Source organism: Typopeltis vanoorti, chromosome 25 (assembly GCF_054136105.1).
Source record: "Typopeltis vanoorti isolate ZY-2024b chromosome 25, IOZ_Tvanoo_1.0, whole genome shotgun sequence".
In the NCBI taxonomy this organism is placed as follows: domain Eukaryota; kingdom Metazoa; phylum Arthropoda; class Arachnida; order Uropygi; family Thelyphonidae; genus Typopeltis; species Typopeltis vanoorti.
Genome location: NC_143573.1, coordinates 49451369 through 49479213, shown reverse-complemented (window position 1 = coordinate 49479213; position 27845 = coordinate 49451369). Strand labels below are relative to the sequence as shown.

At 34.8% G+C, this 27845-nt stretch overlaps 1 protein-coding gene across 1 annotated transcript in view; it reads right to left on the bottom strand.

The window, feature by feature from the left end:
• Positions 1–27845, bottom strand: part of LOC150092731 (uncharacterized) — a 303164-nt gene that overhangs the window by 16631 nt on the left and 258688 nt on the right. The window contains exons 12-13 of the mRNA XM_090414579.1: positions 24884–24954; positions 23532–23714 (exon numbers count right to left, since the gene is read on the bottom strand). Coding sequence (XP_090270705.1) covers positions 23532–23714; positions 24884–24954 — 254 coding nt within the window. The remainder of the gene's footprint in view (positions 1–23531; positions 23715–24883; positions 24955–27845) is intronic.

The following is a 27845-nucleotide window of genomic DNA, read 5'->3' as shown; positions in this document are numbered from 1 at the left end:
GATGCCTCTACTTATGTTCCATTCTCCATATAAATATTCTACTTCTCACTCCTTTGCTCATACACTCATTACAACATCCAGAGATGATCTCTTGTTCTCCATCTTCTCTCTCTATCTGTGTCAACATTTATGTGCGATCTGGAAATTCTCTCTTTCTCACCACCTTAAACTTAATTTCTTGTCTGCCTGTCCACTGAACTCTGAAATTTACATTTCTTCGACTTCTCTTCATTACCGCATTCCATGGTCCACAGTTGCTCATCTCCAAACATACTCCAGAGTTCCTAATCACAAAGTAAACATAAACCAGGTGATGTCTGATCAAGTACAGTGATCAAGTACAACTATCTGCTATCTTATCAGTGCCTCTTTATCAAAAGAGCAATACAATATATGTGGTTATTTCAATGTATTTAATGAACTTCAAATCTCTGCCACCATTACCTCTTGATTCTGAATTTAACCTACCTGGAAAAGCAAACCTTCCACTCAGTAGCATTTAAACAGGGACTCCAAGGAATATCTCCTGTTAAATCATGTGCAATATATGATTTATGTTAAATCATGTCCAACAAATAGTATATCACCATTTGTTGAACGACAGTTCAACTTATTTGTTGACCTACAGATATCTGTAGATACCCTCCTTGTTATTATTTATTAGACAACCAATCCCTTTCTAAAAAAAATATAAAAAATTATCAGGTCCTGACTTACACTCTGTCCATCAAATGCCTTTGCAAAGTAAATAAAATATTATCATGGCTGGCCTAGTTAGCCATATGGTAAGTGTATCCATTCTCCAAACATGCTGCAGTTTGAAGGCATGTTTACAAATGTTTTTAAGTGGTAGACAAATTTCATCACCAGGTGTGAGACTTTCGTGGTGATGAATTTCATCATCATGTTTACTGGAGACTTAAAGTGGCTTGAAAGTTTCCATGTTCAATCTCTAGAGCAGGATTTTTGAACTATGTAAAAAATAAAAAATGTAAAAATATATTTATATATTTTATATTTATTTTATTATAATAAATTTAAAATTAATAATATTTAAAATTATAACAAATATGAAATTAATTTGAAAAAAGTAGAAAAAAATTCATAGCTCACCCATAATAAATAGGAACTCAGCATAAATGATACGAATGTACTATAGGTTTACAAAAGCTTTCATAGGCATTAAAAAAAACTAAAGCAAGCAATCTCCTTTGAAGTCATGACCACTGTACAAAAATATATACATATCAACCAAATCCAGGTATTCTAGTTCTAAGCGACCTCACTAAAGATTAACTGCAGTTGCAGATATACAGAATAGTCTATAATTGGAAACTCTGCTTCTAACTTTCCTTCCATTCCTTTGAGATCCTCTCTATAACAATACTCATGTTAAATAACTAAATCATGGACCAGGTTGTTTAACAAGACCAAAATCAATTCTTTTGCACATTCTCTAAAATATATATAGCAATATATTATCAAAGCCTACAACTTTATTATAATCTTCCCGATACAACACTTTATATACCTTTCTAAAGTTTGTGCAGCATAATTTTAAAATGCTCATTAAATAATGATGATAATATTCTCAGCCAGTAGTTATTCTTCCACCATCACCATCCCACCAGTATAATCCTTCATCCTCTTGTTCATCCGGTTGCTTGTTATATGTTGCCTCCATGAGAACTTTTTAGAATACAACAATTTCTTGTCAAGTATAGTATATCACCATTAGTGATATACTATACTTTATTTCTCTGAGCTAATTACTTCAATCAATGTCATAAACTCAATCATGAATCACATTTTTTTTTTCTGATAAGTCTTGCATTAGTATACAAACATAACAGTCCACCTGAAGCTGAGGGGCATAAATCACTTGTTTCATTGAGACCACATTTTAAAGTAAATAATGAGTTTAATAAATAAGTCATCATACTTATATTGACCACTTAACTTTTGCTAGTACCCCTGATGATGTACATTGCCAACTTATGAAACTTGTAGGGTTATAACTAAAAAAAAAAAAAAAAAAAAAAAAAAAAAAAAAAAAAAAAAAATCAGCTAATGCCTTTTTATTCCTGTATACAGGGATTAGGCGAGGCCATTTAGCCCTATCTAACTTTTGGAGACTGAGTGGGCAGTTCAATCTCCACTGGTACCAATCAGAGATAGATGGCCCAAAGCTATAACTAATTAAGTGGTACACAGTGAAGAGAGACGGCTCAAATGTGCCGCCATCTCGTGGTCCCTAACCCTAACACAATATATTTAATGTCTGAAATAATGTGGGTTCTACGGTCGATTTTCTTGAGTTTACAGGGCAAAAAAACCGAGTTTCTGGGAGGAAAAACCCGCTTGCCCATGCCAGAGATCGACTAACTCGGGAACCAGTCGAAAAAAGGCTTAGAAAAATTTCCTCTAGTCGCCGACTAGACTCGAAACCAAGTCTTCCTTCGTGTGGCCAAGTACCGTGGTGTGCAAAAGCCACTGGGGTATCAAAATGTGGTCTCAATACCGGAAGCCCCCACAGAACTGCTAAGCCACAGAAACGTATGTTTTCACTTGTACTGCCACACCAATCTTCCCTTTTCACCACTAAAGCTTCTTCAAATGTGACCAATCTGATCTGTTTTAGGCCATCGCATATTATAAATAAATATATCAATATATAATAAGTATATGTGTATATTCGCATTTATATTTATAATATTAAGTAAAATAAAGCCCTTTGAAAAGATACATCTATATATACTTTACATATCTATAAAGGGCTTACACTTATAGTAAAGGCTTAAAGTAATTATACGTCTTATTAATCAACTACATATTTAATGACTTCTAGCAAAAAACTAAAAAAAAAAAGACAAAAAAAAAAAGAAAATATATATGAATAATTACAATGGTAAATCTGGTTATATTCATTAATGTAATAAGTGGTGAAACCAATAAAAAGGCAAAGTGAGATAGGTAAAAAAAAAAAATGTAAAAAAAGGAGAATGATTACACTATTAAAGTTAGTTACTTAACTGACCTAAACTGGTAGAATGTTCAAAGCCAAATGAATTAGATAAAAAAAAAAAAATCTAAATGAAAGAAATAATAAAATGATAAATAAATAAATAAATAATATTGTTCTACAACCAAATAGGAAAAAAAAAAAAAACAATACAACATGTTTGCTTTTGAAACTTGAAAAAGTTTCTGGAGTAACCAAGAGCTTAATAGAACATAATCTTATATACAATCTGTAATCTATATATAGGCTTATAATCTATCTATTATATCTATCTACACACACACACACACACACACACACACACACACACACATATATATATATATATATATATATATATATATATATATATATATATAAATCTGGTTATGTTCATTAATAAACAGTCTGTCAAAAAAAATGTATACACACTTCAGCAAAAGAAAAACCTGTATAAAAATTTTAATACTAAATTTATACAGACATCAAGGGATGAATACAAGTTACACTTCTGACTTCTACAATTACACAAGGTGCTCAAAGTGGTGCTCAAAACAGCATACAGACTGCATGCTGTTTTGGTCTATTGTTTGGGCAACATTAGCCAAAGTGTCCAGTGGGATTGCTGCGCATGCCATTTCAATTTCTTTCTGAAGGATCACCAGTGTAGCTGGTTTTCTACGATACACTACATCCTTTAGAGTCCCCTATAGGTAGAAGTCCAAGAGTGTTAAATCAGGAGAACTCAACTGCACCTCTTTGTCCTATCCATTGTCCCTGCAAACTCTCATCGAGGTAAGCTCTCATGTCTCGGTGGTAGTGTAGTGGTGCATCATCTTGTTGGAAGAGAAATTGACCATTCCCATAAAGTGCATGAATGGCAGGTAAAATGGATATGCATAGCATGTCTAAGTACACTTGACCAGTAACACTGCCTTCAAAGAAGAATGGTCCTATTAAATCCCTAGATGACAATCCACACCAGACATTGAGCCCCAGTAAATTGACTGCCTTGTCCATATAAATGCCCAGATTTTCTAGAACCCAGTAAACGCAATTATGCTGATTCACTGTTCCACTAAGCATAACTTGTGCTTCATCAGACCAAACCATCTTCCTCACAAACTCCTCATCCATATGTTGAAACGACTCACAATACTGATTGTGATTCTTCACAATACTGATTCTGATGATTCTTCGATCAGGATCATCTTCATTCATTGCATGTAATAATCTTGGGATGTAAACTTTCCATTTTGCTGCTTTAAGAATGCGCTGTACGCTTGCGCTGCTAACTCCTGTCTCACGTCCACATTGTGTGGTAGACTTCTGTGGTGAGTGTGTAAACTGTTTCAGCACCATAGCCAAGGAAGCAGGACTTGTTGCTGTGCAAGGCCTCCCAGATCTTCCCTTCTGCACAACACACATGGTACCATGGCTCTCAAACTTATAACAAATATGTGCAATTGTCAGGCATGTTGGAGGTTGTGTTGCAAACTCACGCCTCCATTGTCGCTGAACTTCAACACATTCTGAAATTTGAAATACCACTTTAAAATGGTCTTGCATTCCTCAAACAACAACCATGCCTTGGACATTTTGTTTGACTGCCCTACCGGTTAGATGTTGATGCTAGTATTCATGTGAGTAACGACATCTTTTGAGAGAACATCATACTATCACACTGCTACCGTAATTCGATCCAACTTCAAAAAAATTCTATAGATGACATCTGTTAAGGTGTGTATACATTTTTTGATAGACTGTATATAATATGTAACACACATACACACACAGCCATTTTTCTATAATACAAAACAGCATACAGACTGCATGCTGTTTTGTACAATGTTCCATTGAATTTTCCAGTCTACAAAGTTCATATGCAGTTCCTTGTTATATTCCCATGATTTCTCAACTATTTGTCTTAAATTGAAAATCTAGTGCTGACAATCCCTATTTGGTCCAAAACCCAGCTTGTATGCTTCTTCCCAAAAATTCCCTTCCAATTTTTCTTAGCCTCTTCTTAAGTATGTTTGTATAAATCTTACTTGGAACACAGTAGGAAAATTCCTCTGCAATTCTCACACTCATTTTTATTTTCCTTATTTTATAGATGGGTACTATTGAGAACTATAATCAAATCATTTGGAATTCAATCTTTTGACCAAGCCCTCTAAATAATGCAGTGTGCCCATTGCTGTAAAACTTTTATACCTCCATTGATTGATACGTCCTCTTAATTTCTTTCCTCTTGAATATTTTGTTTCTGTTCTTTCAATGTTTATCTCATTTAACAAATTTTCAATACTTTATTACTCCAAACATCCAGAATATCCATTATGTTGTAATTTCCTTAAACTATTTAGTAAAAATGCATAATCAACGTCTAAGCCTTTCCATGAGAATCAGAATATCTTTATCTTCAGTTTTTATGTTATCTTTATATCTTTGGTTCCTTTCACAGCAAGTTTTGCTCATTTTTCTAAGCTTTTTCAATATCCTCCAAAACATCTTGTATATTTTTATTGAAGTCATTCCAAAACTTTTTGTGTAACTAGTTTTACAGAGTTAGCTTCAATTCTGCAGATGCCAATCCTGAGTAAGCTTGTTCTGATTTCAATAGTCACTTTGATTCCCTGGCAAAACAACTGGAAAGTTGTTTAACTTGGCAACCCAGTTAGCATGACATTTCAACATGCACCATCATTTTTTTTATTTTATTTTATTTTTTTTCCCAGCATATACAGAACGACTTGCATTGGCTTTGGTTGGTTGTGCTCCAAAAACAGTTTGGTTGGTTAGGTTCCAAATTGTCAGCCTATTCTTTGTTCAGTATTCAGATGGATAATTAATAATAATAAAGGTGAGGAGTGGATGGTGGGTTAGAAGCTCTGATGCTTGCCCATTCAGAATCAGTTTCCGGCTTTTCTGAAAACTGTATGGGCATCTCGTCTCAGTAATCTATCACTGACCCTTAAGTGACCACAATAAGAAGCAGATGTTTTCCAAATATGGTTGAAATCAGCTGAAATAATGCAACCAATAGGCATCTCAGTGAAAAGAAGAAAAGAGAGGGAAAAGAATTATGGTATATGGCCATTTTCAAGGACCCATAATCAAGTTTTGATCTAATCAGTGTAATAATCTATTAATACCAATAAAAACAAAAAAAAGGACCAGTACTGTCACAGGTCAATTCCACCATGAATAGGTGCTTCACATATGAGTTGACCTGTGACAGTACTGGTCCTTTTTGTTTTTATTGGTATTAACAAATTATTGCACTGATTAGAATCAAAACTTGACTGTGGGTCCTTGAAAATGGCCCATAATTAATAATTTCATTTCCACAGCAAGACTGTGGAAATGAAAGTATTATTATTAATAGTAGTATTTATATGAGTATCTCCATGGAGTCAAAAGACTCATTACAGAGGTACCCACACTACCCATTATTCACACAGCACTTACCATACCTCTCCTTAAACTTATTCACTGTTAGGACTCTCACAACCACCTCTGGCAATCCATTCCACTCATTCACCACTCTCCAAAGTTTGTATACATTTAATAATCACACTTTATGACAAATTCCAGGGGTAATTCCTGGTTCTCCCCTACTCCTCATGTACTGAAAAAAATTCTTTTGTGTCAATCTTATAGAATCCCTTTAGTAACTTGTAAGTTTCTAACATATCTCCCCACCTCTGCTTGTAAGATAAATGCTGCAACCCACATACTTTCAATCTATCCTTACAGGAAGCATTCCACAGACCTGTAACCAGCTTGGTCACTTGTCTCTGAATCCTCTTCACTACTTCCTGATCTGCAAGAAACCTAGGTGATGAAGAGTACAGTAGTCAACATGTGGTCAAATCATAGCCTTCTAAAGAGAAATAATAATTTCCCTGATAGCCATTGTCCTTTACCCACACTGCCATTTTATTTAAATCATCCTGTAATATATATTCATCACCTTAATCAACTATTGCCCTCCCCAGTTTTGCACCATCAGTGAACAAGTGAACAACTGAATATCCCCCTCATCTTTGGCTATATCATTAATATACAAATTAAGGAGCAGTAGTCCTAGTACAGAGTCCCATCACACTCCACTATTCACCCTCATTTGGCTTGATTCCATCCCACCATACATCACCCTCTGATGTCTGTCAGTCATCCCCTCTCCTCATCCATGCCACCTGCCTCATATCTATTCCCATTTGCTCCGACTTAATAGTTTTCCATGCAGTATTCTGTCCAATGCCTTTGAAAATTCCAGCAATATCATAGCGTAGCCATTTCCTTTATCCAATTCTGATGCCACCTTATTAAAAAATGTGAATAAATTACTAAGGCAAGGTTTACCTTTTAAAAAGCCATGCTGTCCCCTATATTCCTATCTACTTATTCCTGAATTTTATCTTTAACTTACTTTTCCATTACTTTAACTATCGCTCCAGAGATACTAACTGGTCTGTAATTTGTTACTTCTGGCTTGGAGTCACCCCTTTATGTAATGGAGCTATCTTACCTTCTTTCTACTGCCTTAGAACCCTATCAAGAGCTAAGACTTAGATTAAACAACTTCATCAGAGGCAATATCCGTTCTCTTTCATATTCTCATAGCACATGAGATGACATACTGACCAGTACCAGAATGTCAGATGGCATATTTACTTTGGCCTTCTTAACTAATTTTCTCTTGAAATCTGATTTAGCTTTCATTACCATACTAGTTACCATTTGCTCATGAGCATGCTGATCACCTTTTTGTTTATATTTCTTACACAATGCGTTCTCTCTTTCTTATTTTTTTCAGTTTCTGCTTATATTATAGCTACTCATCCACTTAATACCAACTCAGTTTATGCTCTTCCTAGATATGCAGAAGATGCCTCTCACAAACAATCCCTGACTACTTTCCCATGCTACATTAATAACATTCATTCCCCATAGCTTCTTATGTCATGGCACTGCTCCATCTACCACCTAAGTTTGTCATAATCATCTGTTTTGTGGTTAGTTTCATATAAACCCTTACTTGTCTGAAGATTTGACATGCTCAGCAACCTCCCAGAACAAGACTGCATGGTCACACTTTCCCTGATTAGAGGTAAGGTAGCTACTGTAGTTATAAATAGATCTTCTGATGTTATTACCAGATCTAACTCTCTCAAATCCTTGGTCCCCTCCATCACATGCAATTTCAGGTAATTATTCCTTAGTAACTGTATAAATTCCATTTTCATTTTGCCATGTGCCCTTTCCTCCTTCCAGTCTATATCCCCATAGTTGGTCTCCCATCATAATTGCTTTGGCTTGCACTCATGTTACTAATCTGCTGACATGTCATTCACATCTCCTGGATCCCCAGTTTTATAGCAGCAACAATAATATATTTTGACCTATTGGCCTCTATCTCACACAAGACTGCTTCAAACAAACCATTTCCCCTTAGATCTAAAATCTTCCTTAACATTAATAATACCCCTCTTCCTTCTTCTGGCCTTTCCTCTATCTTCTCCTTCCCTGAAAATATAATACCTGTAACATACTATTTCTGTAACTACATCATTTTCTCATAACTATGTCTCGCTGATGCCAGTAATTTTGGAAAAGTCAAGTTGACCAAATTCCAAAAACGTTTCTCCTTTATTTCTGATACTTTGGGCATTTGTGTATATATATGCATTTCAACATCCTGGGGCACAGTTACTCTTGCATAATTTCATTGCCTGCCCATTCAGAATCAAAATCTCTTCAGTCATTCCTGCACTCATACTCATCTATACTAGGGGTGGTTATTTCCACATGGTCATTCCTGCACTCACACTCATTTGTCCCAACAAGGGGGGGAGGTGGCTAGACACATACTCATATGCCTGCCAAAACTATCAACCCTCTACTTCTTCCCTAATATCTTTAGTTTCCCTGATTTTGCACTTCCCAACTCTCACTGAACAACACTTTCTCCAAATATCTAACTGCAAAATCATTCAAGTGCAGTCCATCAGGCATATACTAGTCCTTTTGTCTATGAAATTCATTCCACACATCTATAAACTGCACACCATTCTTCCTGCACAATCTTTTCATTGATTCATTAGCAATCATGGTCCTTCTTCTCAATCCTATCCTATCACACTGAGGCAGCAGACTCATAATCTTTACTTTCTTACTCTTCTTTAATAAATTTAGTTTAATCCTTGATCCAAGTGTAAGCAAACAAAGTTTGCACCTGAAGTAACCTCAGTCTATCAACCACCATTTTCTATATATCTATCATATCTATCATATATCTATCAACCACCTCCTAACAATATAGAAATCCTAAATCCACCCATATTTAGAATACAGCTCCCATTTGTTGTGGTATACAAAACTTTACTTAAAATCCTCAAGCAATTAGGCTCCTTGGTAATCTCACTCTTACAGATTCTGCTTCTATCTTGCAGATGCAGTGTTTCAGCATTGTGTTTATTCTACAAGTACTTCCATGGTCAGTGTCCAGTGAACTGGCAGCTATCATTCCTCCACTTTCTGTTTCACTTGTTAATATAAGAGGAGCAGCTGCCCAGTATCCCTTTACCATGCAACTGCAAACATACTAAATCTGTTCTCCTCTTCCTCTTTTATTCTGTTCGCTTCTATCTCAGTCCTCATCTGCACCTAATACACGGCACCGATGATCCCATACATGAGAGGTCTCTTGACCTCTCATGTATGGGATCAATATAGAAATAAATAAATTAATTTAATTTAATTTAAAAAATAGGATGCATTATCCTAAAAGAGAAAAGTCACAATTGGTGTGCTGGAAGGATCTCTTTTTGGGGCAATAGGTGTATGCTAATGATATTGGGGTAGGTTTAACTGGAGATATGCAACTGTTTGCAGAAGATGCAAAACTGAGGAAAATGATGAGAAGTCAAGCAGATGGTCTTACAGCAGGACTTGAATAGATTGTATGAGTAGGCAGATAATTTGAAGTATCAGTTCAATGTTACAAGGTGTAAGGTTCTGAATTCGTAAACACCGATTGGGGATGTAAAGTATTGGAGAAACTTTGAAGGAGGTGGTATATTAAATTTGATATCAAAATTGATGATGTTAATCTTAGCTTAGTTTATGCAGATAATGTTATACTTCTGAATAAATCCAGTACAAGTTTGCAAGATTCTCTGACTAAATTGAATAACTGTTGTAATAAATTTGGTATGAAAATCAACAATAAAAAAGCAAAGACAATGAAAATAGACAAAAACATTGAAAACATCAACTGTAGCTTGAATGGTAAACCTATAGTACAATTAAAATATTTCAACTATTGAGGCACAACTTTCAGGAAAGATAGCAAATTAAATAGACAACAGAATTAGTAAAGTTTCTTAGCATGGTAAGAAGTCAGCTGAATAAATTTATTTGGAATAAGAAGGAAATTAGTCAAAATACTAAATTAGCTGTATTGTTGTCTTTATGTACCATCCAGTTGTTATTGACTCTTGGTGATCCTGTGAACAAAGGCTCTCCATCCCAGTCAGCCTCTTGTCTTTTCTTTCAGTAATTGCAAGTTCAAGTTGGCAAGTCCTTTTATGTTGTCCATCCAACTGTTTTGTGATCTTCTGCTTCTTATTCCCTCAATCTTCTTCAACATAACTGCCTTTTCAAATGATTCAATAACTTGCATAATATGTCCAAAGTACATCAACTTCTGTTTAGCAATCATTGCCTCCAAGGAGCATTCTATATTTATATTCTCTAAAACCTTATTGGTCATTCTTTCAGTCCATGGGATTCTTAATAGTCTCCTCCACACCTATAATTCAAATGAATCAATTCACTTTCTGTCTTTCTTCCTCTTCTTAATATTCCAGCTTTCATATCCACACATCACTACCACATATCATTGCTTTGATAATTCCAACTTTATGGCTGTTTATGTATTAAATTATCTTTCATAATTTTTGTCAGATTTAACATCACTTTTTTGTAGCATTACTATTTTTCTTTTAATTTCATCTTCACATTTACCATCATTTCCAATTCTGAACTCCAGTAAACTATAACTTTCAATGATTTCTATTTTATCTCCCTCTATTATAAATTCACTTAAATTGCCAGAAGTCATCACTTTTGTTTTGCTGATGTTTAAATTATTATTAGTAGTAGTAGTAGCAGGTGGAATTAGCCTACCTCAATCAACTAATCCTCATAATCATAGACTGCAAATTATTGTAATGTATATGTAAATACAGTGTATAATAATAAATGATGATAATGATATGAAAAAAAAAAAGTGTATTTATATTCAAAGAAAATATTTTTAAAAATTAAAGTACTCTCAACTATGTACTAAATAGAAAATGTAATGTTTTAATTGTATATATGTAAATACTCTGTATGATAATAATAAAAAAATTATTATTCAAAAAATAAATTAGCGATTTAAAAATAGCATTGTAAAAAAGTAAAATGAATGCATTCAGAATTCCTATTGAATGTTAACAGAAAAGAAACAGATAATGTAAATTGTAAATTAAAATAAACTGCAAATTGAAATTGAAAACAAAAAAAAAATATATATATATATCCACTCTATATATATAAAAAGATAAGCCAAAATTTGAAACGTTTTTATGTCACGTTTTTTGTCTCTTCATTGTTTTGAGCTGGGTTAAGCCAATAAGCCGAAATATGAAATGTTTTTATGTGTTGAACTCGGGGTGGGGTGGGGGAACAGAGCCTCCCCCCTAGTGTGTGTGTGTGTGTGTATATATAATAATTATTATTATTGATTCAAAAAAACAGCAACGTTAAAAAATGAAATGAATCCATTCAGCATTCCCTACTGATAAAATAAACTATAAATATAATTTGTGAATTAAAATGAACTGCAGATTGAAATATAAATGTAAATGACAAAATGCAGAAAAGAATTATGTATATATTTATATAAAATTATTCCACAACCAATGTCGTTCATATGAAAAAGATTGCTCTCTTAACACATTAAATGAATCATTCATTGTAAATATGTATGTGAAAAAAAAAAGAACATAAAATACATTAATATTATTATTTATACACATTTAAATAAGATATTCATTTAACATTATGTACTGAATATTAGTGAATAAAAGCTAATATTAATACTTAGTATCTCCCATAATGCATTGTATATTTGTAAATATTCTATACATGTGAGGAGGATAATAAAATTTTTTTGTTAAAAAAAAAAAAAAATAAATTACAAGAGACCTCCAGGGAGACAATGACTCTTCAAGGGAGGCCACATATCACTTATTATATCATACCTTTTCTTGAATTCATTCATGCTATCTGATTCATAACTTCCAAAGGCAAGCCATTCCAGTCACACACTGGTCTATGAGACGGAAAATAAACTCTTATCCCTTTCTTGACTGCATTCATTCTCAACCTGAATTACCACAGCATGGTAATTCAGGTTGGATGACCTCTTGTCCTCTACTCACACTCCATAAAATGAAAACTTCCATCTACTAGCATTGTGTATGATCTTTCAGAAGTTTGAATGTATCACATAACCTCTCTTTCTCCTGTTTGTTAGTCTATAGTCCACAAATTGTCATCTCTTATAATCTACATTCTAGGTTCTACTTATCATTTTTAATACTCTCCTTTGCACTCTCTCTGCATCTCTGGAAACCAGATAATTTTTAATTCGTCTTTTAGTGCCTGTTCGTTGGAACAAATCATCTGTGCCCTGTTTTTTAGCATGCTGATGACACCTAGTTTTTGTGTTGGGTGGTGGTAGGAGTTTATTAGGTAGGAGTCACACGTCTTCCCTCTGGCAATCTTTCCTTAACTGTTTACTGGAAACCAACACATATGGGACAATATATATACACATAAAGTCCTACCACCACCCAACACAAAAACTAGGTGTCATCAACACGCTAAAAAACAGGGCACAGACGATCTGTTCCAACGAACAGGCACTAAAAGACAAATTTAAAATTATCTTTAATACTTTCCAAAAAAACGGATACAGCCAAAACACTATTAATAAAATTCTCTACAAAACCTCAATAAGAAACAAAGACAAACCAGACTACATTAAAACTATAACCATTCCCTACATTAAAGGAACATCAGACAAAATAAACAGAGTACTATGAAAATACAACCTCAAAGCCACCTTTAAACCTCCTGAAAAATTAAAAAGCTTACTCAACTCATCCAAAGACCCACTCCCTCCACTAGCCCACCCTGGAGTATACTGGATTTATTGTACTTGCAACATACCATATATAGGAGAAACAGGACACACAATTCTTATCAGACAAAAAGAACATAAACGACACGTTAAATATAATAATTATGGTGAAGCTTGCCTTTCTGATCATGACCTGAATTCCTTACACAGAATTGACTGGAAAAACACTAGCTGTCTACATCGCACTAAAACATGGTATGAACAAAAATTCAAGGAAGCATGTGAGATTATTATCAACCACCCCAATCTGAACAATAATGATGGTCTAAAAATCTCAAACATATGGAAGGTGTATATTTGACCCACGGAAAATTCCTCAATAAGAATAACTATAACAGGTCTGTAGAAAATCCAATATCTTAAAAGCAAAAATAAGAATTGTAACACTAAAAATAGGACATCATTGTTTCTGAAAGAAAACCTTCTGAAAGAATGTTTATTCCTCTTGTCGTAAATAGAATTTAGCTTGATGTAAATTTTTTTTTTTTTTTCATTAGAGGTCATGCCAGTAGAATAACATGTGATCAAATCATTGTTTCTTTAGCTTACAGTTAATAATGTAACTCAGCTTGTCTTGTATATTGATGTATGCTCCAGATGATGATGATCTTGATGTGAAGATCGAAACGTCGGGATAATAAAAAAGTTTTTTTTAACATGGTTGTAAATTCCATAAATTTTTAAAATGAGTATCATGATATATCTATTCATTAACAATCGACTATTTAGACTTACGTGCTAATATGAACTCATCATGGGGTTTAATAGAATAAATTAAGTCTGGATTTTTTACTTTCCATCTTAATCAATAGAATCAATCACCCCAGATCTTCCTTAGTTTCTGCTGAGAGTTGTATCATCTGCATATCATAAATTATTTATTTTTCTGCCACCAATCTTAATTCTAGCTGGGCCTTTGTCTAAATCAACCATTCTCATAATATATTCACTATAAATATTAAAAAGGTAGGGCAACAGTATACAATCCTGCTGCACCCCTTTTTCCACTCGAATTCTTCAAAGACTGTTTTTACTAAAGCTTCTTGGTTGTCATACAGCTATCTTGTCAAGAAATTTAGATGTTCTTGACAAAAGCCTTATACAATGAGATCGATGTGAATAACTGATCTCGTTACAATTCACAGTCTGTTGTGATCCAAGCAATCAGAAGCTTTCTTATAATCAATAAAGCAGATGAATACTTCCTTCTGAAATTCTCTTGTTCTTTGCACAATCCATCTTGTGTTTGCTATTTGACTCTAGTTTCTCTACCTCTCCTAAACTTGGTTGGAACCTTTCAGCATAACTTTATTTGCATATGAAATTAAAGTGATGGTTCTATAATTCTCACAATCTCTGGTATTTTATTTATTTTTTTTTTTTTGGAATTGGGATGAATACTGATATATTCCAATCTTTAGGCCAGTATTATTTTCTTCCAAACTTGTTGACAAATTTCAGTCAATATATTCACTACTTCATCTCCAGCTGCTCAATAATTCCACTGACACACCATCAGTTCCAGGAGCTTTCCTTTTGGCAGCTGTTCCATTGTTGATATCACTTCACTTTTCATTATTGTTAGTTGCTCAACAAATTCTCTCCTTTCAAATTCTCCTTCAATATTATTATCTTTATTGTACAAATCCTCTATATACTCTTTCCATCTTTTTTTCACTGCTTCTTCTTCTATCAGACATTTTCCTGAATTACGTTTTACAACTCCTAATCTAGGGATAAACTTCCATATAACATTCATTTATTTTTCTATACAGATGTCTTGTTAGACCCCATAATACTGTTTTCTTCAATTTCCAGGCACCATTTGTTTAGATGTTTTTCCTTATATTTCCTAGCCTGCTTGGAAATCTGCACTCAGTTGTCTAACCTTTTCTTTGTTTCTCTGAAGCTTCATTTTTCTTCTTTCCTCTGCTATTTGAATAGCTTCTTCTGACAACCATTTACAATCTTTCTTTATTATTATTATTATTATTACCCCAAGACCTCATGGAGTCAAAGACTCATCTGGGAGGTCCTTTTATCACACACACAGCTCATCATACCATGCCTTGAACACATTAAAACTCCTTGCAGACACCACACACTCAGGCAAGGTATTCCAATCATTCACAACTCTGCAATCTCACTCCCCTACTCACACCCTCTTTATACAGTTTCCAGGGATGACCTCTGGCTCTCCCTGGATCTCCCACTATTTTCTGTAGAACTTCTCCAGCACTGATCCTGTAACAACCCCTTACCAACTTGTAGGTCTCTATCATCTCTCCCCTCTTCCTCCTGTCCACCAAACTCTGCAAATTAAATCTTCTCAATCTTTCCTCATACTCGATATTCCAGAGGTCACAAACTACCTTAGTCAATCGCCTTTGAACCCTTTCCAACATCTCTTCATCCTTCTGAAAACCAGGTGACCGAATCTGGGCACAATAGTCCATGTGTGGCCTAATCAAAGCTTTATACAATGGAACAAGAATCTCCCTACTTCTACAAGTCAATTTCCTCTGCATCATTCTCAGAAGCCTTTGTGTTGTCTTCACAATTTTGGCTATGTGTTCCCTAAATTTCAGATCCTTATTCACTATCACCCCCAGATCTCTTATTTCTTCCACCTCTTTACTTAAGAGTCTTCTTTGCTGCTTCTATGAGTGTACATTTTGTTTCTTCCCATAGTTCTAATTCTCTTCCTGTCTTCTCCAAACTTTTTAATAAGATTTAAATCAAATCTGATACTGTCCTTTTTTTTTCTTTTTAGCCCTTAATTTCAATTTAACTTCAGCTATCAATAATTCATGATCTGTCCCACAGTCTGCAACAGGTAGTGTTTTTGCTGCTTTGATAGCACTCCTCCACCTTCTGGAGGCAACAATATAATCCGATTTCTGTATTCTCCATTAGGTGAAGTCCATGTGTACAATCTTCTTTTATGTTATTGAAAGCAAGCATCTGCAATAAAACAACTGTTCTCAACACAAAATTCCAACATCCTTTCTCTTGCTTCATTCCTCAGTCCTAAACCAAATTTTCCAGTGATTCCTCGTTCCTCTTATTCACCCACTTTTTGTTCCAGTCACCTAATATCAAGAAAAAAAAATCTCTTTTATTAATACTGAATACTATTTTTGGCAAGCTGCTGTAAAATTCTTTGCCCTCATCTTTACTTGAATCTGTAGTGGGTGCATACACCTGTACGAGTGTAACATTCACTGGACATGCCTTTATTCTGATTAGAAGTATTCTATTGGACATTAGGTTGTAACCCAAAACGTATTTTTTACATTCTCTTCTATGAATGTTACTCCATTTCTTTGAAGGTTTCATGTCCAGAATAATACATTATGAAATCATTGGTATCAAAGTGACCCATTCCTGTCCATCTCACAGTTGACTGATTCCTAACATCTTAGAAAAGAAAGAAATTAGTCAAAATACCAAATTAGCTGTATACAAGACAGTATTCAAATTAATTTAAACTTATGGATCTGAGAGCTGGGATAGAAAAAAATCACCTGATCAAATATTGGAGACCTCTGATATGAGGGTTCTAAGAAAGATTAGTGGAGTGAACACATCGAATCAATGGCAGCATCACATTAAAAATGAGGATATTAGGAAGGCACTTGCCATTGTTAGCATTCAGAAATGAGTTAGTAGAGCTAATCTCAGGTGATAATGTTGCTTAAACAGAATGGGAGAGGAAAAATTAGCAAAACAAGTGTTTTTTGATAAGTTGGCAGGAAAAAGATCCAGAGGAAGACCAAGATATAGGTGGATTGATACAGTAAAAAGTGCTTTAAAAGGCAGAAATATAAGATTTGATAATGTTATAGTCTTGACAGATAATAACAGATTAATATGGAAGAAAATTGTTGATTGGAAGAGAGTAATGGTGTAACTTTTTCATGTAGTAGTATCGTAATTATCCTGTATCCCCCACCCACCTTAGGCTACATATCAGAAATTTGATGATGATGACAGTAACTAGTCTTTGGAATGTTAGGAGGAGGAGAGGGGATATGATTTAAACATATAAGTTGGTCAGGGATTGTTAACAAGTGGAAGAAAAATTTTTCAACAATGGTGGAGTGAGGGAGACAGAACAAGAGGCCATTCCCTGAAACTATATAAGGAGGGTGTGATAAAAACAGTAAGGACCAGGTTATTTGCATGGAAAGTGGTTGATGAGTGGAATGCATTGCCTGAGAGTGTGGCGAATGTGAATACACTGAATGAGTTTAAGGCACGATTTGATGAACTTTCTTTGAGATATTGTGTATCTCCGACAATGAATCTCTGACTACATGGAAGGCTGCAGTTAATAAAAATAATAATAATATTGATGATGGTGAAAATATCACACATATACACAAAACTTACTGCTGTTCTGTAGAGCAACTTACTATTGTATATATGAGTATATAAGTAAAAGTAGTCTGACTTTGGTTTCGAATCAGTCAGACTGCTTTTTCTTGACATGCTTTTGAAATATTTCAAAATATTTTCGGCACATGCTAATCTGATGAAATAAGAAATAATCAATGGACAATTTAATTTAAAATTTTAAATTATAATTATATAACATTTTGTAGATGGGTGTGCACTGATGGATATTAAAATCTAAACAGTTTTAATTTATTTTCAATATCATTTTTTACATAATCAGTAGGTGCCAAAAATATTCTGTACCTTATATATATCATCATAGGTGGCATCTTCATATTGAAGGTTCGCAAATATGGATCTGTCCATAATACAATACTGGGGCTAATACTGCACAGGGGGCCCCCAAGAACCAAGTGCAAGGGAAAAGTTCCCTATATATTTTTGCCCCCGTGTGTGTTCATGGGGTCAGCTGACCTGTTCTGAGGGATGAAAAACCTGAATTTCCAGGTGAAAAACCCTCTACCTCCATATGGGACTGGCTAACTCACCTTTAGTCAAAAGAGACCAGATAAAGGTTCCTCACATCATGGACAGGAATTGAACCCAGGTCTTTCTGACCAAAGGGCTTTGGCTATACTGACTAAGCTATGAAGGATAACAAATTTTCTATTTTGTTATCCTCAGCTTTTAGTCATTAAATTTCTTTAAAATATGTCATGTAGCTGAGTAAATCTATTGCCTCATATATGCATACATATATGAGTCAGATAAAAAGATCAACCCACACCTGACATAAATTACATTACAATAATTAAGTTATTCTAACTCTAATAAGCAGTTATTCTATTGGATTTATTTAGATTAAACAAGGCTGATTTAATAATAGATAACATTTAATAGATAATAGATAATGTAAATAGTCAGACGTGTCACAAGGTAGCAGTGAAAAAATATATACAAGTTTTTGTTATTATTTATTAGAGTTTTTCACTTTGAATTACAGGGAATCTCTGCTAGTATAATTTGTATAGTATAATCAAACAGTATCATTTGTAGTATTCTTTGTATAGTGTTTAAATAATGGCAGTAGCTGCAACTCAGTTTACCAATGGTTTATTATCAAGCCCCCACCCCCAATTTTACATTTTACACAGCATACTATGGAGTTTTGTGGTATACAGTGCATGCAACATGTACACATCCCGACAGATATGCGGCAGGTGAGAGAATGGGGAGTGCATATCTGCAAAAAATAGGAAAAACTTTGTGATTTAGAAATTAGCATAACAGACATCAACAGCAGCATTATGTCAGAAATGGGTGAATACCAGCCAAGAGAGACAAGTAGCATGATCGTGGGTGAGGATAACAAGCAGAATGTGAATGAAAAATTAAAATTGGGAATGTAGTAGGTTTGGAACATGGTGAAGTTTTCAAAGATGAAGATTTCAGGTGTTAATTGGAAGGATGAATATCAAGCAAGTGTAGGTAGCTTGCAGAGAGAGAGAGAGAGATGCACTAAAAGAAGAGTGGAATGCATCAGGAATGAGCTGACAAGTGTGAAGGAAGAGATTAGGTGACTGGAAACAGCGAATGCAAAACAAATCAGAGTAGGAATGAGAGAAGGTTAAGGGAAGGATGAAAGGGGAGAGAATAGGAGAACCAGTAAAAGAGAGGGAATGAGGGAAATGTGAGACAGTGCTGGAACCAGGGATGAAAAGATGACAGGACAACAGGTAAATGGAGGAACAAAGAAAGTGTTAGAGGAGAAATAGTGTGGGATGTAGGTGAGCAAGGTGGAAACAGAGTGAAAAGAGGTGTGATGTATGGAGACTCAATGATTTGTGGTGTGCAAGATAGAATACCTAAGGAGTGCCTGCCTGGAGGAAAGATAGACAGTGTGAGGTATTTAAGCGAGATGAAAGAGTAGATGAGATGATTGTGATGGTGGGCACAAATGATTTAAGAGGCAGTGTGAATTAGGTAGCAAGAGATCTGAGGTTCATGCTTGTACAGAAGAAGACTGAAAGAGGGAAGATAGTGAGTGGGTTGTTCATGTATAATAATGGAGCTATGGAGAAGCACATCAATAATGAATAGCATAATAGCCAGAATGTGTCAAAATAAGGCTTGGAATACATGGATGCTTGAAGGCCATTTGAGGACAGAAAGGAACTGTATGTGAGATGGCTTGCATTTGAATGAGGAAGGACATAGGCATGTGGAGAGAATGCTGTTTTATGAACAAGTGAGTGTGTCAATGGAGGGAAACAAGAATTATCCAGTTGGATGGTAGCAGGAGTGGTCTCTTGTGGGAATAGGTGCTTGGGAGGAGAGGGGGAGAATACATCAAGTAATACCAAATCCAATGGAGTCTGGAGGGGATAATGATAAGTATAGAAACAGTGACAATGGCTTGATTCTGAATGTCAGGAGTATCAATAAAGGAGATGAATTGGTGGCACTGATAGCATCAGCCTGTCCAAAGATTATTGGGATCTCTGAGAAATGGTTAAGCAAGGTTAAAGGGTAGATGAGATGATTGTGATGGTGGGCACAAATGATTTAGGAGGCAGTGTGAATCAGGTTGCAAAAGATCTGAGGTTCATGCTTGTACAGATTAGAGAATGATTAGTATGGTAAGGAAGACAAACTGGAATATGAGAGATATTGACTCTGAGATCCAAAGAAAATCCTAAGGAATTTTTTTGCTATGTGGCCAGTATGAGAAATGATTGATGGATAAAATTGAGAATAGAGTAACTGATGCAAGGGATATTCAATGAACTTTATTAGGTGATTTCATCCTAGAGAATTAGGTTTTAATAATAGAGGGATAGGGCAGGTTCAAGGTTTAGAAATGCAATAAGAAAGTGTGTTTCAAATACTAAGTACTTGTGGATGTCAATAAACCAATGGTGCTGGATGGAATTTCACCACAAATTTGGGAAAATGTGCTAAAGAACTAATAGCTTCTGTTGACCTAGCTTTTCAATGAAAGTCTGATCATGGGAAAGGTGCCTAAGGAGTGGAAGGAGGGCAAGATAGTGCCACTGCATAAGGGTTGTAGTAGACTGGAAGTGCCAAATTATAGATGAGTTTATATTTCATAAGCAGATTTTGGAGAAATTAGTGAGGAATATTCATATGCAGTGTTGAGCAGATGAGGGTAATGTCATATGTGAAAGTCAGCATGGATTTGTTTTAGTAATATGATTGCACTCTGGTTTTAGTAATATGATTGTTTTTTAACACAAAAACTTATTCTGATTACAAGACCATCGGTTTAATACACATACGTACAAGAACACCGACTAGTTTCGCTAGCAAACTATCTAGCTTTGGCAAGACTAAAAAAGGTGAAAAAAATAATAAATGCAAAAAAAATGAAAGAATACAGTAAGTGTTTTACAACAGTTAGACAACCAAATTGGACAGCTCGCGTGACAATGTATGCATGTAGCGAGATGCTTCATTCATTATTGTGAATACGCATTACATAGTTTTTAGTGTACCGTAGTTCTGCTATACTTAATGAATTAATCAGATTTTTCCATGTATCTTTCAATACTGCTCCTTGATTTCTGTTCAGGTTATTTCCTGTTCGTAGGACCACTGCTGCTTCTTTGAATATTCAACATCTGTAATCATCCTCTATATATGGCATAGAGCTGTTTTCCCAATCTATTGGATGGTTAGAAGTTGAGAAGTGATGCACCAAACCTTAATGATTGTTTTTTATAATAAAGTGACAATCGGTCTATGAGGGAAAGGCACATTCTGCCATTTTTTGGATTTTACAAAAGCATATGACAGGGTACCCCATGATAAGCTGATATTTAAGTTGCAACATATGCATTTAGATGTCAGGTTAGTGAACTGGATTCAGGATTTGTTATCCGATAGGCATTAGAGAGTTCTGTATGGAAGGAGCAGTATCAAGGAAGCAGAAGATTACAAGTGGGGTTCACACAGGGCTCAGTACTGGGACCTGTACAGTTTTACCTTTATATTAATGACATTGTCCATGAATTGGCAGGGGAATATTCAGTTGTTTGCAGATGATGTGAAGCTGGGATGGGTTATTAGCAATAGTGTAGATGCGGTAGCCCTGCAAGAGAATTTGAATAAACTGGACAGATGAGCACATGAATGGCGATGTCAGTTTAATTCAGCTAAATGTAAAATCTTGAAGTTTGGGGTACTTCGATGGGAGGATGCATACTCTGTTGGAGGAACTATATTGAAGGAAGTGGAGGAGGAAAGTGATCTGTGGGTGATGATTGATAGCAACCTGAAATAGAGGGAACATATTGCAAATTTGATGAAGGTAACTCAGAGGATTGCTGTAATACTGAGAAGGATGCTGCCCTGCAGAGATAAAAGAGATGTCATCTCATTGTATAAAGCCTTGATCAGACCACACTTGGACCACTGCATTCAAATTGTACAGGACTACTGTACAATGTTAATTATGAAGCTGAGGGAATGTGGACTGCAAAGTTTGTTAGATAGAAGAAGGAAAGGTGATATGATTGAGACTTTTAAACTGTTGAGAGATAGTTAAAGGGTTGACACTGGGGAGTTCTTTTTTTTGTTGGAACAGGGAGGAGAAGGAGCAAGGGGTCATTCCTGGATGTTATTATTATTATTACGCGACACCTCCAGGGAGTCCAAAGACTCATCAAGGGAGGGCACTTATTCTACAACTCTCTGTCTCCGCCACTCAATCCACCAACTACAATGAACCACAACTACCATATCATCTACACCATCTACTGCCCACCACCACCACCACTAGTATTTTCACAGACAATCACAAACATCCATGCCCATGGCGGGATTCGAACCCGCAGTCTTTTGGATGGAGAGCAGATACTCTAACCATTTTGCCAACCAGGCCAGCAAAAGGAAGTTGAATGTTGAAAAAGGAAGTTGTGAGCAAGAAAGTAAGGAGTGGTTTTTGAAACATGGAATGCATTACCTGCTGGAGTGGTGAGAGCACAAATGGTCAGTGGGTTCAAGAAGCAGTATGATTAACTTTGTGTTTGTTTTCTAGGGTGAGCCTCTGATGATGAGCTTGTGACTCCATGGAGGCCTGAATCATCATAATAATAACAATAATAATAAGGATATTACTGGTCTTGGACTAGTATAGATTAAAGAATCATTTCTTCTTTGAAACTTACTAAGTAGGTAATGCCTAGTTACTTTGTTTTTAAATTGTTATCTACTAATATTACCATCCCAGATGAAATATCTCGTGTAAATAAGACTAAAGTTATTTATTATTAACCCAGTATCATTTAAACTCCATTAATGCAGTGGAATGTTTTCTTCACAATATACTGCACTAAAGAGATTCAATTACACTGTTTATTTCCTCAAGATACTGATCCTTCGTCCCCTTAGCTATACTTTGCCCATTCATATTCATTAGTGTTTCCTGTGAGATTATCACTTATTCACAATAAATGTAATCTACTGCACATCAAATATGTCATTTTCAGCAGCTTCCTGTTGTAGAATACATACTATTTTAGTAAATTTTCACATAAAAAAGTCACAATATATTTCAGTCATAAAATCAATGCATGCCAATCTTTACATTTACCTCACAGGATATCAACATTAATCTTAATTTTATAATATTGTCTTACCTTTATTTCCTATAAATGATATGTCAACTAACTTCCTAAATATATCATGTTGGTACTGACCCATTAACAAAAACATTCCTCAAGTAGTATACATAATCAATTAAAGTTACTCTACTAAATGTAGTACATGTACATACCATACTTTTTAAAATATAAGTTTTATATTTTATAGAGAAATAATCTAATCATTTGTTATTTTCTTTACCTGTTGTTCCACAAGTGGTAATCCTGCAAGAAAAACATCTGTTGAGAGGCAAAGAATATCAGAAAGATCACTACACTGCTCACAGATATGGTTTTCTGGAATGTCATTTTCTTCCATAATTCCAAAACAAATAGCATGTTGTTCTTTTTTGCATATTTTGCATAAAAGCATAATTCCATCTGCCTAAACAAAAATATATAACCAATTATATAACCAAAGCAAAAAAAAAAAAAAAAAAAAAATGTAATTAATATAAGACAGGCCAGGAGAGTGACTAGTATCATAAGGAAGGCAAAATCTGATTATGAAAAGAGATTGTCCCTGAGATCTGAGGAAAATCATAATGAATTCTTTTGTTAGGTGGTCAGCAGCAGGAGGAGGAAGAAAGACTGTGAAGAATAACACTGTTAGACAAAGACTGGAGTGGAGTGACTGAAGCAGAAGACATATCAGAGTTGTTTAATGAATATTTTATTGGAGTATTTCATCCTGGAGAAGTAAGTTTAATACTAGAGTGATGGGTAGAGTTCAAGGTTTAGAAGTGCAAGAGGAGAGTGTGTTTCAAATACTGAAAGCTCTGGATGTCAATAAAGCAATGGGGATGTATGGGATTTTGCCACAGGTTCTGCCTCTGTTGACTAGGCTTTTCAATGAGAGACTGGCTACGAGAAAGATGTCCAAGGAGTGGAAGGAGGTTGTACGATAACCATCATTGAATAAGGGTGGTAGTAGAATGGAAATATCAAACTATAGCCAGTATGTATTTTATGTAAGGTTTTGGAGAAATTAGTATAAGATCATATACAGTACAGCATTGAACAGATTAGGGTGGCAAAAAAAAATTAGAAGAAATTAGTGAGAGATCATATACAGTACAGTATTGGGCAGATTAGGGTAATGTTATGAGAGTCAGCATGGATTTGTTAAGGAGTGCTAGTGTTTTAGTAATCTGATTGCCTTTTATAATAAATTAAGAAGAGCAGATGATGAGAGAAAGGTATATGCTGCCATTTTATTTTATTTTGATTTTTTTTTGACACATGCATTTGACAGGATGCCACATGATAAGCTTATATTTAAGTTACAACACATGAGTTTAGATGTCAGGTTAGTAAACTGAATTGGGACTGGCTGTCTGATAGACATCAGAGAGTTATGTAAGATGGAGTAGTATTAAGGAAGCTTTTTTGAAAACTTTGCTCAGACAAATAAAGGATTAAAAATAGAATATAATTTATTGCCTAGTATAATATACATTTCAATGAGTTAATCCATTTTTCATATCATGAGCATATGTACTAAATACATTATGTTTTTAATAAAATAACAAAATATTAAATAGCAAAATTCACCTCTTGAAATCCACAAGGACACCGAATGTGACAATTAACATCTTCATGCCCTTCATCTGTTCCTTCATTTTCTGTTAATAAATAATATACAAAATAGTAATTAAATTATTATGGCCACTATCTCTGTAGAGTCCAAGACATTACAAAAGGTTCATCATAAATGTCTTGTCTGTCATAACACACCTTAAATTCATTCCCATTCCTTGCACTTATGACATCATTTATATAATTATTATTATTATGGGCAAATCCAAGGAATCCTTAGACTCAGACCGGCGGAAGCAAGCATGCGGGCATCGCTACAAGGGGAGCACCGCAGGCAGGGCACGGTTCATAAGTTCATTTCTAAGAAACAAAATTTTTATCAAAACAAAAAATTCTTAGAATGATCAATATTAAAATAAATAAAGCCGGATACACCAAATAAAAATTTAAAAAAATTATATTGCCGCCTCTTTGATCAGCCGGCTGTTTACAATTTGGCAGTGAGAGCAGGCTAAATGCTTGCCTGCAGAATGTTGCGTCTACTGCAGTATATCTAAAGTGAAACGGTGAGCAGTTTTTATATGCAGAAAGGAATTTTCGTACAAAATATTTGTTGATAGTTAACCAGTCATATGGTATGCATCTCAGTAGGCTACTGACAGTAGCGCAGTGCGGACTATTATTTCGTCTCTGTGTCGTGTTGTGTAATAATTTCTTGTAGATATAAAATAGAAATGGAATCAAAAATTTAAAAAAAAGTTACCTGGTGCACAAAATCGTAAGCATCATGCTGCGAAAGAAACAGATATTAAGAAACAAACTGGGGCTCTTAATAAATTTGTTAAATTTTAAAATATTCTGATGCAGATTGTAACCAACTCGATACATCAGAAATCACAGTTGAAGAACCTGGACATCATCCAGTTTGCATGAAAGTACTATTGCAACTATTGAACAAGACAATAAGACACATGATTTAAGTGAAAAACAGTTAGGAGAAGGTTTAGTTGTAGTTGACCACGAAACTAACACATTGTTAGTCTCTGTAAATTTAGAAGATCCAGGTGAATGGGGAAATATTGATGAAAAATTACGAGTTGTTTTAATTGAAATGGGGCCTGTGCAAAAGAAAAATATGATATATCCCAGAGATACATATGGTCGTAAATTTGGCGAGACGTATTATAATAGAAAAAGGGAAAATGGTGAGCTCATGCCAAGAACATGGCTCATTTATTCCGAAACTTTAAATTCTGTTTTTCGCTTTTGTTGCAAACTTTTCGCACCTACTGAATCAAGCAGTCTTGTAGAAGGTTATAACGATTGGAGAAATGTAAGTACAACTTTGCATAGACATGAGACTAGTTTAACTCGCATGAAAAATTTCTTAAAATGGAAGAAACTTCATAAAAATTTAAAAAACAAAACTACTATTGATTACCAGACTCAAAGCATGTATGAAATGGAAAAGAAACATTGGACAAGTGTTTTAGAATGCATGATTGAAATTATAAAATTCCTTGGTAGCCAAAATTTAGCTTTTTGCAGATCATCTGATAAATTATATGAAAGGAATAACGGCAATTTTTTAAAATTAGTCGAACTGTTTGCGAAGTTTGATCCCGTTATGGAAAATCATGTTGAAAGGGCCCTACAACAAAACAATAGAGTGCACTATTTGAGTAAAGACAGTCAAAATGAAATATTGGAAACTTTAAGTAACGCAATCAGGGATACAATTTTATTATCAATTCAAAAATCTAAATATTTTATAATAAATTATAAATCCATAATTTTAGACTGCACACCTAATGCAAGTAAAACAGAACAAATGACCATTATTATTCATTATTTAGTAACTTGTAAAATGCAAGAATCTTTTAAACTTTAGTTCAAAAGATTCTTGCATTTTACAAGTTACTAAATTGTAAAATTTAGTAACTTGTAAAATGTTAAAATTTATTTAAACTTTAGTTCAAATAAATTTTAACTTTAATTAAAATTCATTTTAATTTTGTTAGCGATTCGGGTTGGTGAGAAGGCTATAATCCCTGTATCATTATATTCAACGATTAAAATGAAGTGGCTTTATCAAAATTTGCTTTAGCTTTTGAGAATTTTTGAATATTCGGGTTTTTAACGATTATCCTGCCTAGTCAAACCCCCGATTCGTTACATTTAGTGACCTAATGTGTGGCTGCTCTGTCAAAATTTATTTAAGAAATTTCAAATAATTTAAATTTTTATTATCATAAAAGAACCACACATGCCCGGATTGTTACAGGGGCGCTTAGATAGAAATTGCATGCTGGCAGCAAAGACCCTAGCGCCAGTTCTGCTTAGACTCATCGAGGGAGGCCCTAACATCATGTCAAGAACAATCTATTCAACATTCACACAGTATCTATCATACTTTGCCTTGAACTCATTCACAGGCATGGCACCCACAACACTCTGGCAGCTTATTCCACTCATTCACCACTCTACAAGTAAAAAACCTAGCTCTAACACCTTTGCTAACCACACTCATGTGCAGTTTCCATGGGTGGCCCCTAGTCCTCCACACCACCAGTCCTGTTCTCAAAAATATCTTCTGAATTAATCTTATAGAAACCCTTCAGTAATTTGAATGTCTCAACCATATCACCCTTCTTCCTCCTATCAACCATATAAGTGAAATCTTCAACCTGTTCTCATAAGGTTCATTCCATAGACCTGCTATCATCTTGGTCACTCATCTCTGGATCCTCTCCACCTCCTTTCCATCAAGAAGAAACCATGGCACCCAAATCTGGGCACAATAGTGTAGACAGGGTCTTATCAAGGCTCGATACAGAGGTACAATAACTTGCTTGTCAAAGTATTCTTCAGTAACCAAGTGACTTGATGAACTGATTTAGCCACTTTTGCAATGGGCCCCCTAAACTTCAACTCCCTATCCACCAACACTCCCAAATCCCTGCCTCGTCAATCTCCT